Source organism: Hibiscus syriacus, unplaced genomic scaffold, assembly GCF_006381635.1.
Source record: "Hibiscus syriacus cultivar Baekdansim isolate YM2019G1 unplaced genomic scaffold, ASM638163v2 tig00004810_pilon, whole genome shotgun sequence".
Lineage (NCBI taxonomy): Eukaryota > Viridiplantae > Streptophyta > Magnoliopsida > Malvales > Malvaceae > Hibiscus > Hibiscus syriacus.
The window spans coordinates 43,154-65,032 of record NW_024062033.1 but is presented as its reverse complement, the minus strand read 5'-3'; the positions used below and the strand labels follow the sequence as shown (position 1 = coordinate 65,032).

At 31.5% G+C, this 21,879-nt stretch overlaps 1 protein-coding gene and 1 non-coding gene across 2 annotated transcripts; both read right to left on the bottom strand.

Moving 5' to 3' along the window:
* Positions 1-712: 712 nt before the first annotated feature.
* On the bottom strand, positions 713-3,526 carry LOC120198826 (abscisic acid 8'-hydroxylase 2-like). Its single transcript, XM_039200087.1, has 7 exons — positions 3,215-3,526; positions 2,811-3,129; positions 2,309-2,728; positions 2,128-2,217; positions 1,848-2,033; positions 1,416-1,534; positions 713-1,066 (listed from the first exon to the last, which is right to left on the bottom strand). Exons 1-7 carry the CDS (start codon positions 3,463-3,465, stop codon positions 970-972), a joined length of 1,482 nt encoding a protein of 493 aa, XP_039056018.1. The 5' UTR covers positions 3,466-3,526; the 3' UTR covers positions 713-969.
* A 14,731-nt stretch (positions 3,527-18,257) lies between these two features.
* Positions 18,258-18,337, bottom strand: TRNAL-UAG. The gene has a single exon. It is a non-coding gene; the product is annotated as a tRNA-Leu (tRNA).
* Positions 18,338-21,879: the final 3,542 nt, after the last annotated feature.

Below are 21,879 nucleotides of genomic sequence, written 5' to 3'. Positions count from 1 at the left end.
ATATTAAAGTACTCTAAAAAAAATAATTGGACACACCCATGTTTGATTGAGTTATTTTCTCTGTATAAGTGCTAGGTGTATAGGGCACTAATAACTAGAAAGGAAGACAACGTGCTACAAGTTTAAGTCCATGTAATACACACTCGTTCTCGCATATCATCGTTGTAGATCCCTTTTCCTTTCCAGATTATGGAAATCCAAAAACAAAAATCACCCATTTATGATTGACAATATATATATATATATATATATATATGCACTGAAAACCAATTGTTTTATTTGGATGAGATATTATATTTTTTAAATGAAATTAAAATTTTAGATTCTAACGTTATGGATGAAACAAACTGAATTAAAAGAATCATCCTATAATAAAACTCTATAATATAATTTGATCAATAAATTAGATTTCGGGGATTATATTTAAAAAAAAAAACCATTCACTCTCTTTGTGTGCCCTTCCATGATTTCCACATTTCATGCACTTGAAGACAATAATAATTGGTCCTGTCTTGGATTACGTGAAAGAGCAGAATTCAGGCTGGTTGGAAGGGCTCGACTGAAGGAGCATTTTTAATGGTAGTGTTATGTCCTTTTATTTTACCCCACTAATGGTTTAGGGTTTGGAACATTGGTTACAGCATGTGTGGGGTTTGAAATGTGTAATAATCTGTAATTCCTGCAAATAAATTTTATTTTATTCATCTTTTTCACTATTAGCATTTTGCTAATTGTTTTTGTTTTCATACAATAGATTTACTTAAAAACCTTGAACAAACCAAGGATAAAAACCCTACCTCAAGAAAGCTTTTGAGCAATTACAAAGGTTCCCAGGGACAAATTTGACAACCCCAAAAAAACAAATTAAAAGTTCAATGGGGTTATCTTGATTTTTTATCCCCCAGTCAAGGAAGTTTCAGTCTTCATTGAGTCCAAAATCCAGAAATGGTGTATTGTTCTTCATGGTGCCTATATTTTTCTAGGAGTGACCTTTATTGGTAAGCCCCTTTTGGGCACCGGAAAAGGACCATATTGGATCCCATCTTCATCTCCCACCACTTGCCACCTGCATCCATTTCAATGAAAATGGCAGGTCAAAAGAAAAAGATATTTAAAATCAAAAAATTTCAAGATAAAGCCCCTGTTTTTCATTTGTTCATTTTGATTCACTTGGTTTGAATCCTCTGTTGAAGACTGTGCAAATTATAATCAAACCCCAAGGGCAGTGTTGGGGACTAATTAGGACCATTTTGCAGAGCCTAAGGAGCACTCCAAGAGGACCACTTTTTTTAATCGACAAAAGAACTTTAAAACAAAATCTTTCTTTTGCATCAATCAACGTGGCTTTATGTTCATCTTACGTTTTCAAAACCAAAAAAAAAAGTAATGATGGTGATTATGATCTGTGTAATTACTTGTATCTGGTGGTGAGATGGTGAAGGAGCACAAGCATCTCAAGCTTAGCCAGTTCACTGCCTGGACAAGAGTGAACCCCATTGCCAAACGGCATAAACGTGTTGGGTCTGGGTGGTAGCTGCAAATAACATCACCAACATTAACATATGGTGCAAAATCAAGTCACGTGGTGTGATACTTTGAAAGATTTGATAAAAAAGATGGTTCGATTACAGGCAAGATTTCACAGTGAAACAAATGAAAAAGACAGCAGCATATCAGCTCAACCATTGATAACCTTATATTTACTCTGAATCTGGATGGTCCAATGACCCACCTTCTCAGGGATACCATGGCACCATACACACATGCATATGATTCCCAAGACAAAAAGGATCAAGTATGCTTAGACTCAAATCGATCCGAATCTAAAATATCTTTTAGAGCCTGACCTCAAATCTCGAAGGGTCGAATTTTTCGGGTTGAGGGAAGAAATCTGCACAATGATGAATGGTTCTAAAGAGAGGAAGAACCTTCCATCCTTTGGGGATGTAATACCCTTCAAACTCAACATCCTCCACTGCTTCTCTGAACGTGAATGAGAGTATACTTGCTGTTCTTAATGTCTCTTGAATCACCTGCAGATTAAATCACACAATTTACTTATCATCTTTAAAGTATGAATACATACATATATATATATATATAAACAATAAAAGAGAATTAATGTACCCTTGTAGTCAACGGCATGTGCCTTGTATCATCCCACGTAAGCCGGCGATTTGCTTCGTTTATTCTGCGTCGAATACCTTCTTGTTCTCTCTGCAACATGTATGATTTATATTGAGAACTCGAAAATTTTCGATTGCTTTCCTTTTTGATCATCGAGGTGAGGGAAAACAGTTTTACTTACCGTCACCGCTTCGTGTAACTCTCCATTGTCATGCAAGTATTTCAAGAGCCATGTTAGGACACTTGCGGTGGTGTCATGAGCAGCAAAGATTACACCGATTACATTATCTGCAATCTGAGAATCACTGAGTCGACTGAGTTGCTCGACCTTCTGGTGGTTCTTCTCCCCCAACAGAACTCCCAGCAATCCCCCTCCTCCATCACTTTGTTTCTCGGTTTCCCTTCTTTCTTTTATCAATCTTCTCAGGGTCTCATTCAACAGCTTCCGAGCTTTCATAGCTTTATTGAAAGGAGTTCCCGGAAGATCTAAAGGCATGGAATTGTAACCCTTTTCCAGGCAGTGATAGAGTTGCTTGATTCCATTCATTTCCATGTCTTGTTTATGGCCGAAGGCAGAAATGATCGCCACATCAAAAGCATACTAAAAACACAAAAACACACTTTGGTTAAGATTCTTGATAGAAGCTAAAAATGGTTTAAAACTTATGAGAAAAGAAACATACTCTCTTCATTTCTTGCAAAGTATTAATGGAGGTATCTTTCCAAGCAGGTAGATATTTGAGAACAATCTGCTCGATCTCCGAAACCGAGCCTCGAATTACAGAAGGTAAAAAGGAAGCCTGGACCAATTTTTTCAGCCTGGAATGATAAGCACCTTGGTGGAAGAATATAGCCTCGGGGCCTATCATCTTCTCCTTGCTGGGTGGATAAGTTGGCTTAAAAAGATGAGACTTTGTCACCAACACGATCTTGGCTGCATCAGGGCTTGAAATCATCACACAGGGACACCCCAATATGTGACTTTTGAATATATCTCCATACCTAATAAAAAAAACAATCCGAATCAGTTTTTACAATTTCTATATACCATCATAAATTCATAATCTCTTTATTCGTTTGTAGAAACCTTTTCTGTCGGTTGGCAAAGAAAAAATTCGGATTCTCGGTGTAAAGCTTGAAAGTTTCACCGATATAAGGCCAACCCATTGAACCAGGTGGCAAACGCTTGTCCTTGTGATGCCGCCATTGATGAATAGACAACAACAGCACCACCACCAAAGCCACCAGAAAGGGAAGCTGACAGCCACAGAAAGCTGTGAAAGTTGCTAGAAAAGTGTGGGGTGGCAACAATGAGAAGAAGAATAGTAGTTGTTGCATGGTGGCAATAAGTGTTGGAAGAGATTCAAAGAGATAGAGGTGATAGAAGGGTGAATTACTTGAAGAATAGATCAATGGAGGTAGTGGGATTTATATAACGTTGAAGGGGAAGGGTTTGGGGCTTGTTTGATAACAGACATCACCACATTTCTGGGAACACCTTGCTTTAAGCTCTTTCATTTTTTTCCTTTTTGTTTGTTTTTCCTAAGCAGATCTGTCCTACCTTATACTGTTATTTTTCTGGTCACTCCACCTCAGTATTTTCAATTGTATTTTTTATAATATTATGATACATATTGGTTTAAATTTAAACAACTTTTTTTTGAATTAATCACTAGTATCTGATTTATTAACAGACTAATACAGATCGGGTACTACAGAGACGAGGGTGACCCTCCCAACCCAGTTTGCTCTATTTGCAAACGCCAAGATTCGAACCCCTGACCTTGCTTAAGGGACCTAATGCCTCATCCCACTAGACAACCTGGTTGTTGGTTAAACGACTTTTTCTAATCATATAAAATATACATATATATTTCTTCATATTCTTCTCCACATGTATTAACAAGATTTGTAATGTTATCTTATAAATCAAATAACATTTAAAATTATAAAACATATATATAATATAACTTTATAAATAAATGATTTTTTAAGATATATTTTTTTATGGGAGATTAAAGGAGTTAAATGAATTGATGGGAAAAGAATATTTAAAAAAAATCAACCAATGGACCAGATTAAATAGAATAGGACTAAATTGAAAAAAGAATAAATTTATTGTTAATAATAGAATTGAATTTACATATGTGTTTTATAATGTTAGTGAATCATGTGGTTTTAATTTAGTAGAAAAATGAACTTAAAACAAGGGAACTTCTGCTGTGCGGCGCCTAAAAACGGCTAAAAAACGGCGTGACCGGTTAAAATTTAGACCGGTTATGTTATATCTTTAACCGGAAATATTATCAAGCACAATAACATATTAGGTAGCGCTTAGATAATGTAATAGGAAGCGCTTATATAATAAAATAGGCATTTAACCGGAAATATTATTAAGTACAATAACAAATTAGGTAGCGCTTATATAATGTAATAGGTAGCGCTTATATTGATCTATTTTCTCATAAAAACGGTAAATTTAAATCAGTTACATTATAAATTGACCTATTAGATTATAAATATCGGTTTCGATATTTTCAGGATCGATACAATTTTAAATGTATCGACACTTTATGCGTGCAACTCGTTTGTGTTTTATTTTGGAAAAAAGTATCGACACATATTTAAAGAGTGTCGATACATAATGTATACCTATTTGCTAATTAACCGGTATATTTTAACCGGTTACATTGTAAATTTACCTGTTACATAATAATTATCGATTTCGATGTTTTGAGGATCGATACTTTTTAAAAATGTATCGACACTTTATGCGTACACCTCGTTTGCCATTCATTTTGAAAAAATGTATCGACACAAATTAAACAAAGTATCGATACTTTATGTTGACCTATTCTCTCATGAACCCGGTATATTTCTACCGGTTACATTGAAAATTACCTATTACATTATATTTATCGACACAAAATCTAATAGTGTCGATACTTTATGTTAACATGTTTTATAATTAAACGGTATATGTGTACTGGTTACATTGTCAATTTACCTATTACATTATATAATTTGTCATTAAAATAGTTTAATTTTACCACCTACATTGTAATTTTACCTATTACTTTAAAGTTATTGAATTCTGTAGTTATTGTACGTACCTGAATATGTCCTGCAAATTTAATATTGTACCCACCCTTCAACTACCACCACTACCAATACCACATCCTATTGAAAGCACCACTGAAACATGTTGTTCAATGAACCTTTACTTACATACATCTCCATCAACTCCTGTTGGGACCACTGAAATTGCACAACAAAATTTTTACCATGGATCATACTGATGCAGACAATGTTAAGCCAACCGAGGAATGCAATAAAGTACATAATGTTGATGAATCGGACATATTGGTTGGTAAGCTCTTCTCTTCACGTGATCAAGCTTGGTACTTTTACAATGAATTCGCACGGGAACATGGGTTTAGTGCACGTCGGGGAACAACACGGCTTGACATGGAAGGGAATGTGAAGACACAATAATTTTGTTGTTCCAAAGAAGGGTTTCGAGTATCAAAAGTCAATACCGTTGATCGTCAACGTGCTCATACGCCAATCACAAGAACAGGATGCAAGGCTAGAATCGTAGTTACAACAACAAATATAAACGATCAGTGGGTTATAAGTAAGTCTTATCAGAAACATAATCATGCATTGTGCACACCTGCTATGACACCATTTATTCGTTCTAATAGAGCTGTAAGTAAGGCTGATATCGATGAGGCAACAACATTGAAAGAGGTCGGTGTTGGCACGTCACAAGTAATGAACTATTTAACGCAGCAGGCAGGGGGCTATCATAATGTTGGATTTACACATAAAGATCTCTATAATGCACTTCAAAGAGGCAAAGCAAAGGAAATCGTCGATGGGGATTTAAATGCGCTTATTGCTTACTTTGATTATAAGAAACATGATGATCCCGGGTTTTTTGTGACATACTCGGTAGACGAATCAGGGGAGTTGCATAATCTTATTTGGTCGGATTCTACATCGAGATCAGATTACATATGCTTCGGTGATGTAATTGCGTTCGACACAACGTAAAAAGATAATTTGTATGGTCGACACTTTTTAGGCGCTATAATTTCTTCTCTTTTAAATTACGAAACTGTCGATACTTATATTAATTTATCGGCACTTTCAATATATCCGGTATCTTTTTACCGGTTTTATCATTTCGATACCTCTTTTGTCATATTATTACCGGATATATTACTATGGATCGATACATTTGTATAAAGTATCGACACTTTTCAACCACTATAACTTCTTCTCTTTTAAATTACAAAAGTGTCGATACTTATATTAATTTATCGACACTTTCAATATATCCGGTAGCTTTTTACCGGTTTTATCATTTCGATACCTGTTTTGTCATATTATTACCTGTTATATTGCTATAGATCGACACATTTTTATAAAGTATTGACACCTTTTAGGCGCTATAACTTCTTCTCTTTTAAATTACAAAAGTGTCGACACTTATATTAATTTATCGACACTTTCAATATATCTGGTAGCGCTTTACCGGTTTTATCATAATGACACCGGTTTTATCATATTTTTACATGTTATATTGCTATGGATCGATACATTTTTAATTTGTATCGACACAAACCGACAAGCTAAGTTTGCCGGTTGCCAAATTTTTTAATATTTTCTTCATGATTTCCACCTACAACATTGTTATTACTCGATATTTCAAGTAGCGCTAAACCAAATTTGTTAAATATATTATAATGTATCCGGTAACGCCGTATATTAACCGTATATTATCCCGTCTTTCCTGAGACAATCCCCTTAAAACAAACGAGTAACTGAAGAAACAAGAAAAATCATACAAAATTGAGGGCCAAGATTGAACAAACAAGGAATTAGTTTTCAAAATGATCAATTGAAGCTACATATGTATCCTACAATGGTTTAGGACTCTATGATTCAAATTTGGTTAAAATTTGACTTAAAATAAAGGATGAATTGAATAAATAAGAAAATCAACCATTAAATTCTAAAACAATTAAATTTAATTTTTTGGATTTGTAAGATCCGATTTCGAATCAAAATCCAAAATTATAATTTGAATCTACTAAGTTAATTTGAAATTCCAAAAAAATTCTAATCAGATCTAATTTTATTCATCCGTGTATATAACTGAGGTTCTGTTTAAAAAATCATATGAAAAATATCTAATAATAATGTTAAAGTTTAACTCAAATTCGAAGTGACACGATTAAATTGGGAAAATAATAAATCTAGTTTGATAAAAAAATAGATAATATTATTAAAGTAGATTTTTACTTTATTCAATTTCCCTTATAATCAAGTATTTATCCCTATAAATAGATACTTATATTTTTTTCCCTTCATATTAGTGAAATTCTTTTCCTCTTCCTATAGTTTGTTCTTTTTGAGTTTTTCACGTAATTTGAGTATTTTTTTTTAGTTTCATTTTTAATCTTATTTATTTGTTGATAATTGTTTAATATTATAACAAATAATATTTGAAATAAATAAATAAATAATAAAGCACATTGCAACTTTACTTTGTTTCGGCTCTAACGGGGATGTTTAAGGAAAGACAACTTAATATAAGGCTAAGAAAAGACGTTACCGAAAAGGTTTGTATTTTTTTAATATTTCTGGTAGAGTGCTACCTAAAATGTTATTTTTTTCTACCGAAAATGTTAATATCGGAAATATTCATTTTAGATAGTGAAATTAACATTTCCTGTAAAAAAAATATTTTATGTAGCGCTCTACCGAAAATGCTAAAAAACATTAACATTTTCAGTAGAGTCTTTTTTTAGTATTATATTAAGTTGTCGTACAACAAAACTACTTGGTTCTGACTCGGTTTTTTCTTTAAATTATATGATGTTTTCGATAAATTATACTCGTAAAACCAATTTTCATTAAATATTTGGGTAAAATACACAAATGTTTCCCGATTAGAGGGTACTACTTTTTTGAGTCCTTCAAATATTAAAATTTATAAAATAGTCCCTTAATTATAATGTTTGTTTTATTAATTCTTTCTATTATTAAAAGTTACAAAATAGTCTCTCGATTATAAGATGTTGAGTTGTTGAGTCCCCCAACTATTAAAAGTTATAGAATGATCACGAGACTGTTCATATGTTTCAAATTTGTCTTTTTTGTTAAAAAATTGAAAATCGTCCAAACTGGATGTTATCATGTTAATTGAGATATGATAAAATCATATTTTAATGATTTCTATTGGCATCATTGTTGCTTTCAAGCACTTGCTCGACGGTATAATATTTTAAGCACTGGCTCAACGATATAATATAAACAAATATTTAACCCGCAAAATACTACTCAAACAGTTTTAAGATAAGATTTTATAATTTTCAAGTCAAAAGTTTGATGTTTAGCTCAAACGAACAATAATGAGAAACAAAAGCATGGGGAGTGAATGGATTAGATAACCCTGCAATTCTACCCGTAAATGATGGATACTAGACGTTGTGCGAAAAATATAAGCTGAAAACATATAAATAATTAGGAGACTTAATAAAATAATATCTTATAATTTTGAGATCATTAATATATTTTACCCTAAATTTTTTATAATAGTAAAAAAACGAGGAGAACGTCATGAAGCGGCGCGTGAATATTTGAAACCCCAACTTTACTCCGTAAGTCCGTCAAAGTTTAAAGCCTAAAGGCAAGGCGAAGGGTTGGGTTGAGAACAGAGAGCAGCTGACATGGTCAAAACAGACGGGACTTGGACCTCACACGTGTCCTGATCCCAGCTCAGGTTCGTGTAATCTGTACTCTTGGGGTCCCTTTTCTTCAAGTCTAGTGCTAAGTAAAGAAAGTTTCGGGGCCCCACACTCTTCGAATTTGCTATTTTAGGCAAAGGAAAAAAAATAGACAAACATCTAAGACAAAACGCGAAGCCTTTAGCTTTTTACCCAACTTTTCCAACCAAATACTATATATTGCTAACATTAACATCTTTAATGATTGGCGGTGTTCGAAAATAAAGGGCATTTTTTAGTGTCAACAAATAGGTGGCTGCCTCGGCTTCGAAAAAAATATATTAATAAAAACTAATAAAATCCACGTGGATAGTTACTTAATTATGAGTAAAGTGCACAAATGATGTTATAATTATATGATTTTGTTTTATTGAATCTCAAATTATTAAAAATTATAAAATAATCCCTTAATTATAAGGTATTTTTTTGTTAAATCTCATAATTATTAAAAATTATAAAATAATCATTAGATTATTTATATATTCCAAACTTGTTACTTTTGTTAAAAATATATAGTCGTTAGAGTTAGACGTTAACTTACTGACTTAGATAATATAAAATCTGATTTCACAATTTCAAACGGTCATATTTTATTATATCTTAGTTAGCTTATTAAATACAAGTTAGAAAATCGTCAATTTTTAATAAATAATAATGACTTTATAATATATAAATAATCGAATGATTATTTTATAACTTTTAATAATTAAAATTTTTAATAATTTATAATTAAAAATTATCTTATAAATTTTAATAATTATAAAATTTAATAAAATAATATCTATAGTCGATTATTATTTATGTTCTTTAACCATCAATTGTGGCTCTGGTGTAGCTTTGAGATTTGATGAGATGAGATGAGATCGAGCAGGCAATAATGTTTTTTTTTTCATTCTTCCCTTTCACTTATATATTTCGTTTGCGTGCGAAGACGGACACCAAATTTTTTATTAGTAAAATAAAGAAAAAGTAGAGGAGGGTGAAGGAAAAGGAAGTAAGAACGTGGGTCGTGTCACCTGTAAAAGAGGTCCACGTGGCATCACCTGCCATTGCTCCAATTCCTAAAAGCAAGTGCTCCATTGTACACCTGTCTCCAATGACCCTTGCCGCCGCCTTAGATCACCTTTCATTTTGGTAATATTAAGTTTTGTTTTCACGTTTCTATCTATCTCTTCGGATTCCCACCCCACAGTCACCCCCGCGCGTGTCATACGTGGTCCCATCCGTACAATGCACTACGTACTTCACACGTGTGCACTTGTGCTCGTGTCCTTGAAAGTTGAGGTAACACTTTTGTTAAGTTTTAAATTTTAAGGTATTAAAATGAAATAAAAAAATAAATATTAGATGTAATTTTAAAATAAATAATTATATGTATGATTTTGAAAAATAAAACACGGATAAACTATATATTTAATACTTAAATTATTAATTTTATTTAATTTTAGTACCTAAATTTTGTTTCAAAACCATATCTAATATTTACTTTTATTTTTTTTTTGGATAATTTTTGTTTTATTACCCAAGAGCAGTGAACTGCTTCAAAAGAACAATGAGTGTTTGGAGTACAAGGATTGTCCTAAATCAAAGATGGCAAACAAGCACAATCAAATTATACCCCATTGATTACAAAGATTAATATTCACAACATCTAATCTATTGATAGTCCTCCCCCTTAGATGAAATCCAACAGTTTCCTTGATAGCTTTGAACATAACATCAACAGTGGAAGCTTTACCTTGGAAGATTCTGTTGTTCCTTTCTTTCCAGATTGTGTAAATTAGTGCATTAGAAGAGATTTTCATTAAAGAAGTGAGGAGGAATTTGCCCTTCCATGTAGCCATAGCCCAATCATAGAGAGATTCCCAAGAAGTGTGCCTAAGTCGAATATAATTGATGTCAAAGATAGCATACCATAAAGCAGTGGTAGTCTGACATTCAAAAAATAAGTGATTTCGAGTTTCAGATCCAACTCCACAAAGAGTGCATTGAAAGTCATTAACTAGCTCCATTCGATGGAGCCTTTCTTTTGTAGGAAGGCGATCAAGGAAAGTCATCCATGCAATTAGGCTATGTTTAGGGATGAGGAGCGAAAACCACAATAGAGAGTGCCAGTGCACTTTAGGTTTCTTAACTATGATCTCATTCCATAAATCATTAGTTTTCTTGGAGCCAGAAAGCAAAATAGAGGAAGCTTCGTTTCTAAGTTTCAATATATGTTTTATGGGCCAACTCATGTTATTTTTTACAATTGCAGACCAGAAATCATTAGTATTAAAAATGTACTGACCCAGCCAAGCCACCCACAAGGAACCCTCTCCAGCCAGAATACTCTTAATAAGGAGCATCATGCAAGCTTTGTTCCAAGTTTTCAGGTCTTTCAGACCAAGACCTCCCTCGGATTTAGGCTTGCATATTTTATGCCAACTAACTCTGGCACCAGCAGTAGGTTTATCAATTCCCTTCCAAAAAATTCTTGAACATAAATGATCAATCTTTTTAATGACAGAGAAGGGAATGAAGATTTGCCTACACCAATAATTAGTGATGCTAAATAATACTGCTTGAACAAGTTCCAGTCTACCAACATAACTTAAAGTCCTACCAGACCACTGATGCAATCGAGCTTTAATACTTTCAATAAGATTTACTTTTATTTCATTTTAGTACCGTTGCTATAAAATTAATAGAAATAATGCACATGACATTTTTATGGGTAAATTACCTCATTCACCACTTAATTATCTTCTCACTCTTATTTTGGTCATAAAGTTTAAAATTTTTCCATTTAACTACTAAATTTTCAAATTGCTCATGTTTTAATCACTCTAATTTATTTTATTAATAATTTTTTGTGACGTGACATTTATTTTTATTATTTTATTAATATATAATTAAAATAAAAAGTGTCATGTTGTAGCAATTACGTTAAAATTTTAACGGTGAGGTACCAAAAAGAAACTAAAAATAAATATTAAGTATGATTTTAAAATAAATGAAAGTTTAGATACTAAAACGAAATAAAATTGATAGTTTAAGTACTGAGCGTGCAGTTTACCCTAAAACATTTAGTCCGTTATTAACGAAAATATGTGAATGAAAATTTTATTAATTTGACTATTAAAATTAAAAATATTTTTTAATTTTAATTATTTAAATAATAAAATTTTCAAATAGGTATTATTTCATAACCATCCAAATTAACTAAAGAAACAAGGACGAATCAAACTTTAGACTTCCCAAGATGCCACGAGGCTGGTAAATATTGGATGATTGCTAACTTTTCGGTGGTGATATATGCATACGTGCCGAAAGTTAATTTGTTGAAAGAATAAAGGGACCAACAAATTCTTATGCCCTAATCAGACAAGTACGATTATGATCATCGGGATTAGTGACTAATTATAAAGTCCGTAAATTAGCTAGAGCACCGTTGGAGGAACCTGCACCAACCAATACTTTATTATACTCACCTTTGTTAACACTCTTCATCTTATTTTGAATATATTCTTTTTGTCAATTTTGTCTTTGATTTCTTATTTTTTTATATTTAATTAAAAAGTTTACAAAGTATTAGATTCAATAATAAGATATATTACACTCTTGTCCAAATCTTGGAAATAATATTATTAGAAAAAAGTCACGGTTTTCTTTCAATACTTTCCTTAGGCTTTCTTCAAAAAATTTATTTTTTTATTCTCTTAATATTGTCGTTGGTTATTATTTCTCTTGTTCTTTATATAATGTCTTTTGTTTTCCTTTTATCTTGAGTTTTTTTTCCAGTTTTGAATAAGAATATCTGTCCTTTAATATATTTTTCTCTACTCTTGTGAGACGTTTTTTCTTTGTTACTGTAAACGTTCCTTATGGTTTTTGATACATTTTTCACATACATTTGTGGTCCTTTTGGTGCTCGCACAAAGACCTTCACGATATTTGTTTTCTGATTGGTTTGTCAGTGGTTATGCATAGTCAAATCCCTTCTTTGGTAAAAAAAATTATTTGTCTATATAATCAGAATTGTATAGCGAAACAGTTTGCTAGATAGTTTAGTTCGCTCACCACTCCTTTATCAATTCGTAAAACGTCTCGTTCGACAATAGGAAATAATTTTTATGAATTATTCCATTGGTTTTATTAATGAAATCAAGTTGTCATTATTAAAAAAAAAATAACGATTTCTAAACATAAATTATATAGGGGTTTGGAGTGACATCAGTCCCTAATATTTTGTCTAACAATATTTTAGATCCTTATTAATTTAAATATTAATAAAAATAAATATTTTTAAAATTTTTGAGTTTAAGTATTTAACAAAACTATATTTTTTAATTTAAAGATTTTAAATCCTCCTAATTTTTTCATCATAATTCTATCTATGGTGATAAAAATTCTTATTTATGGAGAGTTTGGTTTGCGAATTTTTTTTATTATTAAAAATCATTATTAAGGAAAGCAATCATTTTTAAATTGTATAATCACATTTGATCTGTCATCATTTTTCTTAAGATAATATTATATTTTAATAATCATATTCTCAGAGACAACATTATATTTTATGAATCAAATACCTTTTCGAATTTATTAAATAAAGATATCATTGGTTTTTTTTAGTGTATACTTGTTAAAATCAGTGCAGATATTTTATAAATATCTTAGTGAAGACTGTAGGAACGGATTAGAAGATCAGCCAACGGGACCATTATTGCAAGTTCCACATTATTATCACAAACCGACCATTCAATGGAAGTATTTAAAAAGAAAATCGGTAAAATCCAATTAATGAGACATAAAATTGAAGGAAAATGAATATTTGGCTCATTCGATGGAAAAGGACGTAAGAGAAGAGAATTTTCACGATGAATGATACATTATTCCAACCAGCAGCCATGTCCATTGATACAAATGTGTCATAATTTCCCATCCACGTAGCTTTGCCAAATAATATATCCGTCGCAATTTTCCAACTTATAATACTACTTTACTTCGTTGACAACGTTGCATGTCTTTTGTCGTCATCACTTAGATGGGGGTCCATACAAAATGAAAGCTATGGATATCACCCGTAAGATCGAAGGCATCAATTATATTAAAGATAATTATTATAACACGAATGAAGCGACCTTAATAGTTAAGGGAATTTATTATTGTTAAAAGTCATGGGTTTAAATATGATTTACGCAAGAACATTTGAACATTCATTATTAAACAAATAAAAGTCTTTTGAGCATGTATTACGACTTAATGTAATTTTTATTATACAAAGCTAATATAAAAGGATGTAAGCCTAAGAATATTTTGTCGTGGTAGTTGGAACTGTTGATAGAAAAGGATGAAGACTTTATATATGGTAGTTAAAACGTCCCATTGACGACTCAAACTAGTTCCCTTCCATTCAAACTGAACGTTAACCATAAATATTTCCCCATCTTTCGTTAGCCTTGTCCCGAAGCAATCCTCACTGAAAACTACTCTTGGTTTCTGCATCGTTCATTAGCCATTTTGTACTTTCTATACATTTAATACGTTGATTTTCAATTATTTGTTTTATTATTTTTTAATAATTTGATGTGATTATAAAGTAACGTATGTTTACTACTTTTTAAATCAATTAATAATGTACATATACTCTACAAACACAACTGTTCGAATCTAAAATCTCTAGAAAAAATAACATTGAAGATACTTGATGGGTTCTACTTGTTTTATTATTTGTATACTAAAAAATGTTTAAAAATATTTTTATTATTCAAACTGAGTCGAGTTAGTCTTAAGTCAAAATCATGTTGTTTAAAGTTTAGCCCATACGACTAGTTTATGTACGAGTTTAATTTGAACACTATATTTAATATTCTAATGATGTTATGTTAGTTAGTAGTAACATTTCAATCCAAAGTTCATTGCTTTTTTTCTTCAGTATTTTATTTTAGTAATTTTGATATGTTTATAGGGTTGGGCATAGTTCGGATTGGGTCGAATTTTCGGTCAACCGACCTGAAAATTATATATTTTCCACCCGAACTCGACCTTACTGGAAAATTGTACACCCTCCATCCAACCTGAATCCGACTCGATCTTTTGAGATAAAATCCGAAATCGATGCAACCCAACCCAAAATAATATATTTATAAAAAATATTATTTTTATTCAATAACAATCGGGATTTAATTGAAAAATAACATATAGAGGAGCATTATTACAATTATCCTTAAATATATAAGTAAAATTATATGTTTTTATCGGGTCATGTCAGATCAGATATTTTTACCATCAATCAACCCGACTCGGCCTAAACTTGATTTTTTAATCTGACTCAATCAAATCGAGTCGAAATCTGTCGGATTCGAATCTCATGTCAATCCCATTCTAAGGGCGTGTCTTTGTTTTAGCGCTTTTGACAAGATGATTATATACTTATTTGGCCTTTCTATTTTTAATATAAATTTTTGCCGAACAAAAAAAAATCATATACTTTGTTTTTTTAATGAAAAATTTTGATGTAAGCAAACAACATCATTTAATTAATTACAATTCATTAAGTGATTTTAACCGTAGTAAAAGAGAATGTTATTCTTTTTAGAAAATAAGGGTTCAAGCAGTTATCTCTGTATGGTTTATGTGCATTGTTAATTAATTAAAAAAATTCTAAACATATACTCCATCTGTCTTATAAAAATGTCTTTTATTGATTTTTAAAAAATCAAGATTTTTAAATTTTAACCATGATTATTTTAAATAATTAAATTTTATAAAATATATATTTGAAAACTATTTTATTGAAGGTTTTTAAAATATGTTTTACATATTTTTATCAACAATAAATTTTTAATAATAATTAGTCAAAATTTAAAAAATTGATCTAAAAAAAGTCAATAACGGACATCTTTTAGGGGTCAAAAGAAGTAATTTCTTATAATTGTCCTATACTATTAAAAAAAGTATCATCTAAATAATTAAATAATAATGGCATGAAAATAACAAACAATTCATTTTAGATACTTTATTTTTTTTAATGAAAACAACCTATCATGAGACATCAATAAACTTCCCCTTTTTATTTTCTTTATTTCATTTTTTTTCTCATTAAATGATTTTACTATCTTAATCAGGTCGGTTCTTTTATCATTTTCTTTTGAATAGTCTACAGTTATAAGATAATATCTATTTAGAATTTTTCTTAATCATTATCAACGAATACACACCCTATAGAACAAATGTTCGAACCCAGAACCTCTAAGACGAATAATACTCTTTCTAACTACTCGTATTAAATATGCATTCATATATCATTTTTAAGGATCTCATTTTGTTTTATTGGATAAATTTCTTTCTTTGTTATCCATGAAGCAGCTAAAATGCTGCTACAAAGAACCAGTTACAAAGCAGCTAACCCCCTAAGTGCATTGAATACCCCAAACTATACAAAGGGAACGATTAATATCATCCTGTCTAAGAATTGCCTCGTGGACTTTTATCCTAACTATTCTTTTAATAATGTCAACAATATCTCCTACCCTCCTATACTCACCTCTACACTGTTTAAGGTTTCTCTCCTCCCAAATACAATATATATATATAAACACACCAAGCCACCTTTAAAATATATACAATGAGAGATTTACCCAATCCAGCTCTTCCTCCCAGCTTCCCACAGTTCTGCAGACCCTGCACTGATCAAGAATAACCTCCCACACCTTTGAAAATAAACACTTAAAGAAGACGTGGTTTCGTTTATCCAGACCCAACCCTCCACAGTTCCTACAACCCTGCTCCACGTTAAAATTTACTAGATAGTCTTGTATAATGTTGAAGTGTGATTTCTTTAATTATTCTTGATAAAAGAATATCTTTTTAGAATTGGGTTAATAAAAAATAATTTAATATTTTAAAATAAAATTTTACTTTTAGATCTTTCTATTCTAAAATAAAGCTCAATCACCTTTTAAAATATTTTTAAGGGATCATACTAAAATTTATAATTTTGAACTCATAATTTTCATTAGGTGACACGTGTTTGACAAGATATTAATTATAAGCATTACGAGGATGTAAATACTTTTTGACATTTAACAATAACTTTAAATCTAATGATTTCGTAGATGAAAAATATTATTTTAATAAATTTTAATTGATAATAAGATTTTATTAAGATAATAATTTTTTTAATGATTTAATCATGCCTAAATAAAAAAATTAGTGATGACTCCCTTTGTTGGACGACCTCAATAAAAATTTAACACATGTTTTTTTTCTTTAAATCAATAAATCTACACAAATATTATTTTATTATGTGATAAAACATAAATAAAACAAAAGAGAATCATTTTTCTCCAAAATTTTTATTCAACTTATTGATGATGGAGAGATTGAAAATTCAAATGAAACAAGAAAAAATTAAAAATAAGAATTGACTTGGATTTACTGATTTGAAGGAAAAAAATATGTAACAAACTTTTATTCGGTTGATTTAAAACATTTATTAACTATGTTAGTTCAGTATATTATAATAATATATAAAACTAGAATTCAAGTATCATGTTAAGTATTTTATGAGAGTACGTATATCGTCTTGGATATTGTACAATTACAAGTATTATATTAATTATTTTTATTAAATTACATGTACTGCACTGTTATATTTAGAACATAAAAAGGATAAAGAAATTATAAAAGCATCAAACATGAGTCGTTGATATATACCAAAAAGAACATATGAGTCCATTGGTGGGCTGGTTTTAGATAACGGGTCGAAGTGACTGTATAATTCCAAAATCTGAATCATGGGTTAAATATATCAAAATTTAGAGGGTGAAGTGGTGTTGTACGGGGATGTGGTGATCCGAGACGAGGATAAGAGTTGGTCGACGCCGACACGTGGGGACTGTCGGATACCGGAGATGGAAGCGTGCTCGCCTTCTTCGAGGAAGAAGCCGTTTTCATTTGGTTAGATTAGGGGACACTCGAATAACAGTCCACTATCAAAATAACGGTTGTTATATAGTGATAAAAATTTCATCCGAAATTATTATTGTACGACCATGACACTGACAATGACTGTAATAACATTTGTTATTATTGCAATCGCGAAAAACAACAAAATATAAAACATATCCACAGCCACAATTTAAATCATTATGTTCAACCATATATGATGTTGAATTGCTTTATTTTTTCTTCGCAAGCGGAACTAAAAAATCACAGCTTCTGCTTTGTTACGTAATTGTAACTTGTACCATGTTGCATAAAACATTTTCTTTGGACTGAGTATCCGGTTTAGTGTACTATTTTTGGATACAGGTTTCTCGTTGAAAAAAGAGAATAAAATAATGATGACAGCTGTGGGATTTGAACCCACGCCCTTTCGGACCAGAGCCTAAATCTGGCGCCTTAGACCACTCGGCCAAACTGTCAGACCGATAAAGCAGCAGATTTTTCAAAAAAATATAATAAAATAACGAAGGAAATGAAGTCCATTTAAAACATGGTTGGGCTGTAAATGGGAGTTTGGATACAAGAATAAAAATGGACCCACCTTTAAAAGGGAAAATGAATAGAAAGAAAAAGCATGATGAATTAGAATTCCCAACTCTATCCGTTAAACGAAGTCACTATTTTAGAGTTTAAGAAATGGGTAATATGATCTCAAAAAATTATTATAAAAAATATATTTAATTATAAATTATTTCTCATTCATTAATTATAATATATATTTATCCAATGTTATAACCGATTATTAAATAGGAAATTGGCCTATTGGTTAAGACTTAAGACTTGTCAATCACCCTTTATATATCGGGTTTAAGTAACTTTGTTTAAAAAAAAACTTAAATAAGATATATAAAATATGTTCTAAAATATTAATAACAGTGGGGTTACCCGATGGTAGAGATGCGCGTAACCCCTTCAAGTTATAAGTGATGCGTTACCTTTTTTTTTAAATAGTGATGTGTTACTTTTTATTTGAGTCATGTGTCACTATTTAATTGATACTTAAAATTATTAAATTAAATTAGAATTAAATATATTGAATGTGTAAATAATAAGAATTAAATTTGTAAATATATTATTATTTAATTTTCATGTCAGTTTTTTCGTTAGTGTTACCGATAAATGGTTTGATTGGCAATGTTTAAATAATTAAGTGATCTAATTGACAAAATTAAAAAATCAGTTATCAAAATAAAATACTCTCATAATTAAGTGGTCATGAGTGTAATTTATCCTTAGAGTTTAACTGTTGTAGTTTAAGGTTTGTTAAATATATTAAATGTCATTCAAATAAATATATTTATGAAATAATTTTTTTACACCAAATGCATAGAATAATAAACCCATATAAATAATAGTGAATTTCACCATTTTATATAGAGAAAATCGCCTCAGTGACCAAAAAAAAGTTATAATATACGATTTTAACCAACTTTTTTTGGATTTGCCAAAATGACCAACAAAATCGCAACGCGAAATAAAAATCGCAACGCGATCCCCAGAATCGCAAATCAGTTTCCAGAATCGCAAATCAGTTTCCAAAATCGCAACGCGATTCTTGAAAATCGCGATGCGATAGTACAAATTCGCATTGCGATTTTCCATAATCGCAACGCGAATATGAAAATCGCAACGCGAACACATAAATCGCAACGCGTATCCGTAAATCGCAACGTGTATCCGTAAATCGCAACGCGTATGGGTAAATCGCAATGCGTATCCGTATATCGCAACGCGTATCCGTAAATCGCAACGATAATACATAAAATCGCAACGCGTATCCGTAAATCGCAACGCGATATTTAAAGCGCCATTATAATCGCTACGCGTATTTTATTTTCAAATTACAAAAAGAATATTAAGACAAAATCCCGTAATCGCAACTCATAACCTAAAACCTAAAATCACAACTCAGTCCCATCTCCATCTCTCACTCTCTACGGCGAAGAAATCCGTCCCCATCTCCGAAGATTTCCGTCCCCATCTCCGGCGAAATCCCTCACAACCATTCACGGTCAGAAATCCCTCACAATATTCAGAAATGGAAAATCAACCTCCGAGGGTTAGTTTTTTTAATTATTTTTATTTTGAAATGTTTGCATTATTGTAGGTTTTTCATATTGAAACTGATGATAAGTTTACTGGTCATTTCAATAATAGATTAACCATTTCACTTAGATTTCATTTCGCGTTACGATTCTGTCGTTGCGATTTTCATTTCGCGTTGCTATTCTCTCGTTCCGATTTTCAAGTTAGTATTTGTCTTTGTCTTTGTTCTGTCTTTTGGTTGAAGTAATGCAATCCATTCAAGTTTCAATTTGCAGAAGAGTCGCAACGAGATAAATGAAAATCGCAACGAGAGAATGACTGTCACAACTACACGTCTTTGCATTTAGATCGACTAGCCCATTTAAGTTATTATCCAGTACTTGAAACAAAGTGTTTGAACATGGTTCAACTCTCCATGACGTTGACTTCACAACACGTTTCGTTATCTTTTTTTCAGTCCATGGTGTAACACGATGTTCCAATGTTCCTGTAAATTTAAATAAACAATACTTAGTAAAATATATAAATATGATAAGTTACGAATTCAAAGAAATAATACCTGCATGGTTTCTTTTCTTGTAGTACCACTGTTGAATAGAGGCTCGAAAAAACTCCATTAACATAGTAATGGGTAATTTCCGGGAATGACGACTTAGAGCGTTGATTGATTCTGCACTATTAGACGTCATGAAACCATATCTTGCTCCAAGTTGATGTACTCTTGACCATCTTTCAAACCCGACATCTTCTAGTGTTTGAGCACACTGAGGCAAAACACGTCTTAAACAATTTATATGCTTATTGAAATCCACTTCCCGATAAGCTTTTACAGCCTTCCAGTATGTCCATTTGTGCTTTTTTATACCAGCAGACCTTGATTTTAGATTTCTATACAAATGAACACCACAAAGTCCATGAAAAGCATCTGGGAAACACCTTCTAACAGCGTTGTCAATTGAGTTTGCCCTATCGGATATGATTGTCAGATTGCTAATAGGACCTATGCAATCCCTAAGATGCCCCATAAACCATGTCCATGAATCAGAGGTTTCAGATTTGCCAACCCCGTAAGCTATTGGCAATATCCCATTGTTAGCATCCATGGCTACTGCTAATAAGTTTACTCCAAGGTATCGACCTTTCAAATGTGCTCCGTCAACTATAATAACTGGGCGCATGCAAGTAATAAACGAACGAATCTACAAATAATATACACAAGAAATATAATCATTTAAATGTGAAATGCATGTAACTAACAAAAATGAGTCAACAAAATTATATTGATTTACTAACCGTAGCACCAATGGCGATAAACAGCAACTCAAAGCGTCCATCTCTATCTGTTTTGATATGAGTTACCGACCCAGGATTTTTCAGCTTTAAATTGTGACAATAAGCCGGCAGTTGGGCAAACGATGCTTCTGGCGACCCCCTCAACAATTCCAAGGCATAACATTTGGCTCTCCAAGCTTGAGAATATGATATACTAATCTTGAACCGAGCATTCATGTCAGTCATAATTTCATGTCCCCGATATACCCTGCCATTCAAAAACATTAACTCAGCCAGAAAACCACCCAACACCTTTTTGTTTGCCTGTCTATGGTGAGGAAAAACTTGGGTTCTTGAACATGTATGTTTATCAATAAAAGTCCTAACTTGAAACATTTTGCAATCTTTTATTCTCTTTGCAATCATACGCCACGTACAGTTTTTGTCAATCATACACCTTGTTTCGAAACGATCTTTGCTTGATTTGTTAACTTTTAGTTGATAGCCATCTTCCACACATTTCGTATATAAAGCTATCTTCAAGTCTTCCTTTGTATCAAAACAATCATCTTTCTTGATACGAATAACTTTTGTGTAACAATCAACTGCTTTCTTTATCAACTCTTCTTCCGGTATCTGAAGT

Coding starts and splice junctions, on each gene's coding strand:
- LOC120198826 (XM_039200087.1), bottom strand. CDS start 3,465: ATGCAACAACTACTATTCTTCTTCTCATTGTTGCCACCCCACACTTTT. Junction 3,130..3,214: donor TTTGCCAACCGACAGAAAAG/GTTTCTACAAAC, acceptor TTTTTTTATTAG/GTATGGAGATATATTCAAAA. Junction 2,729..2,810: donor CTTTGCAAGAAATGAAGAGA/GTATGTTTCTTT, acceptor TTGTGTTTTTAG/TATGCTTTTGATGTGGCGAT.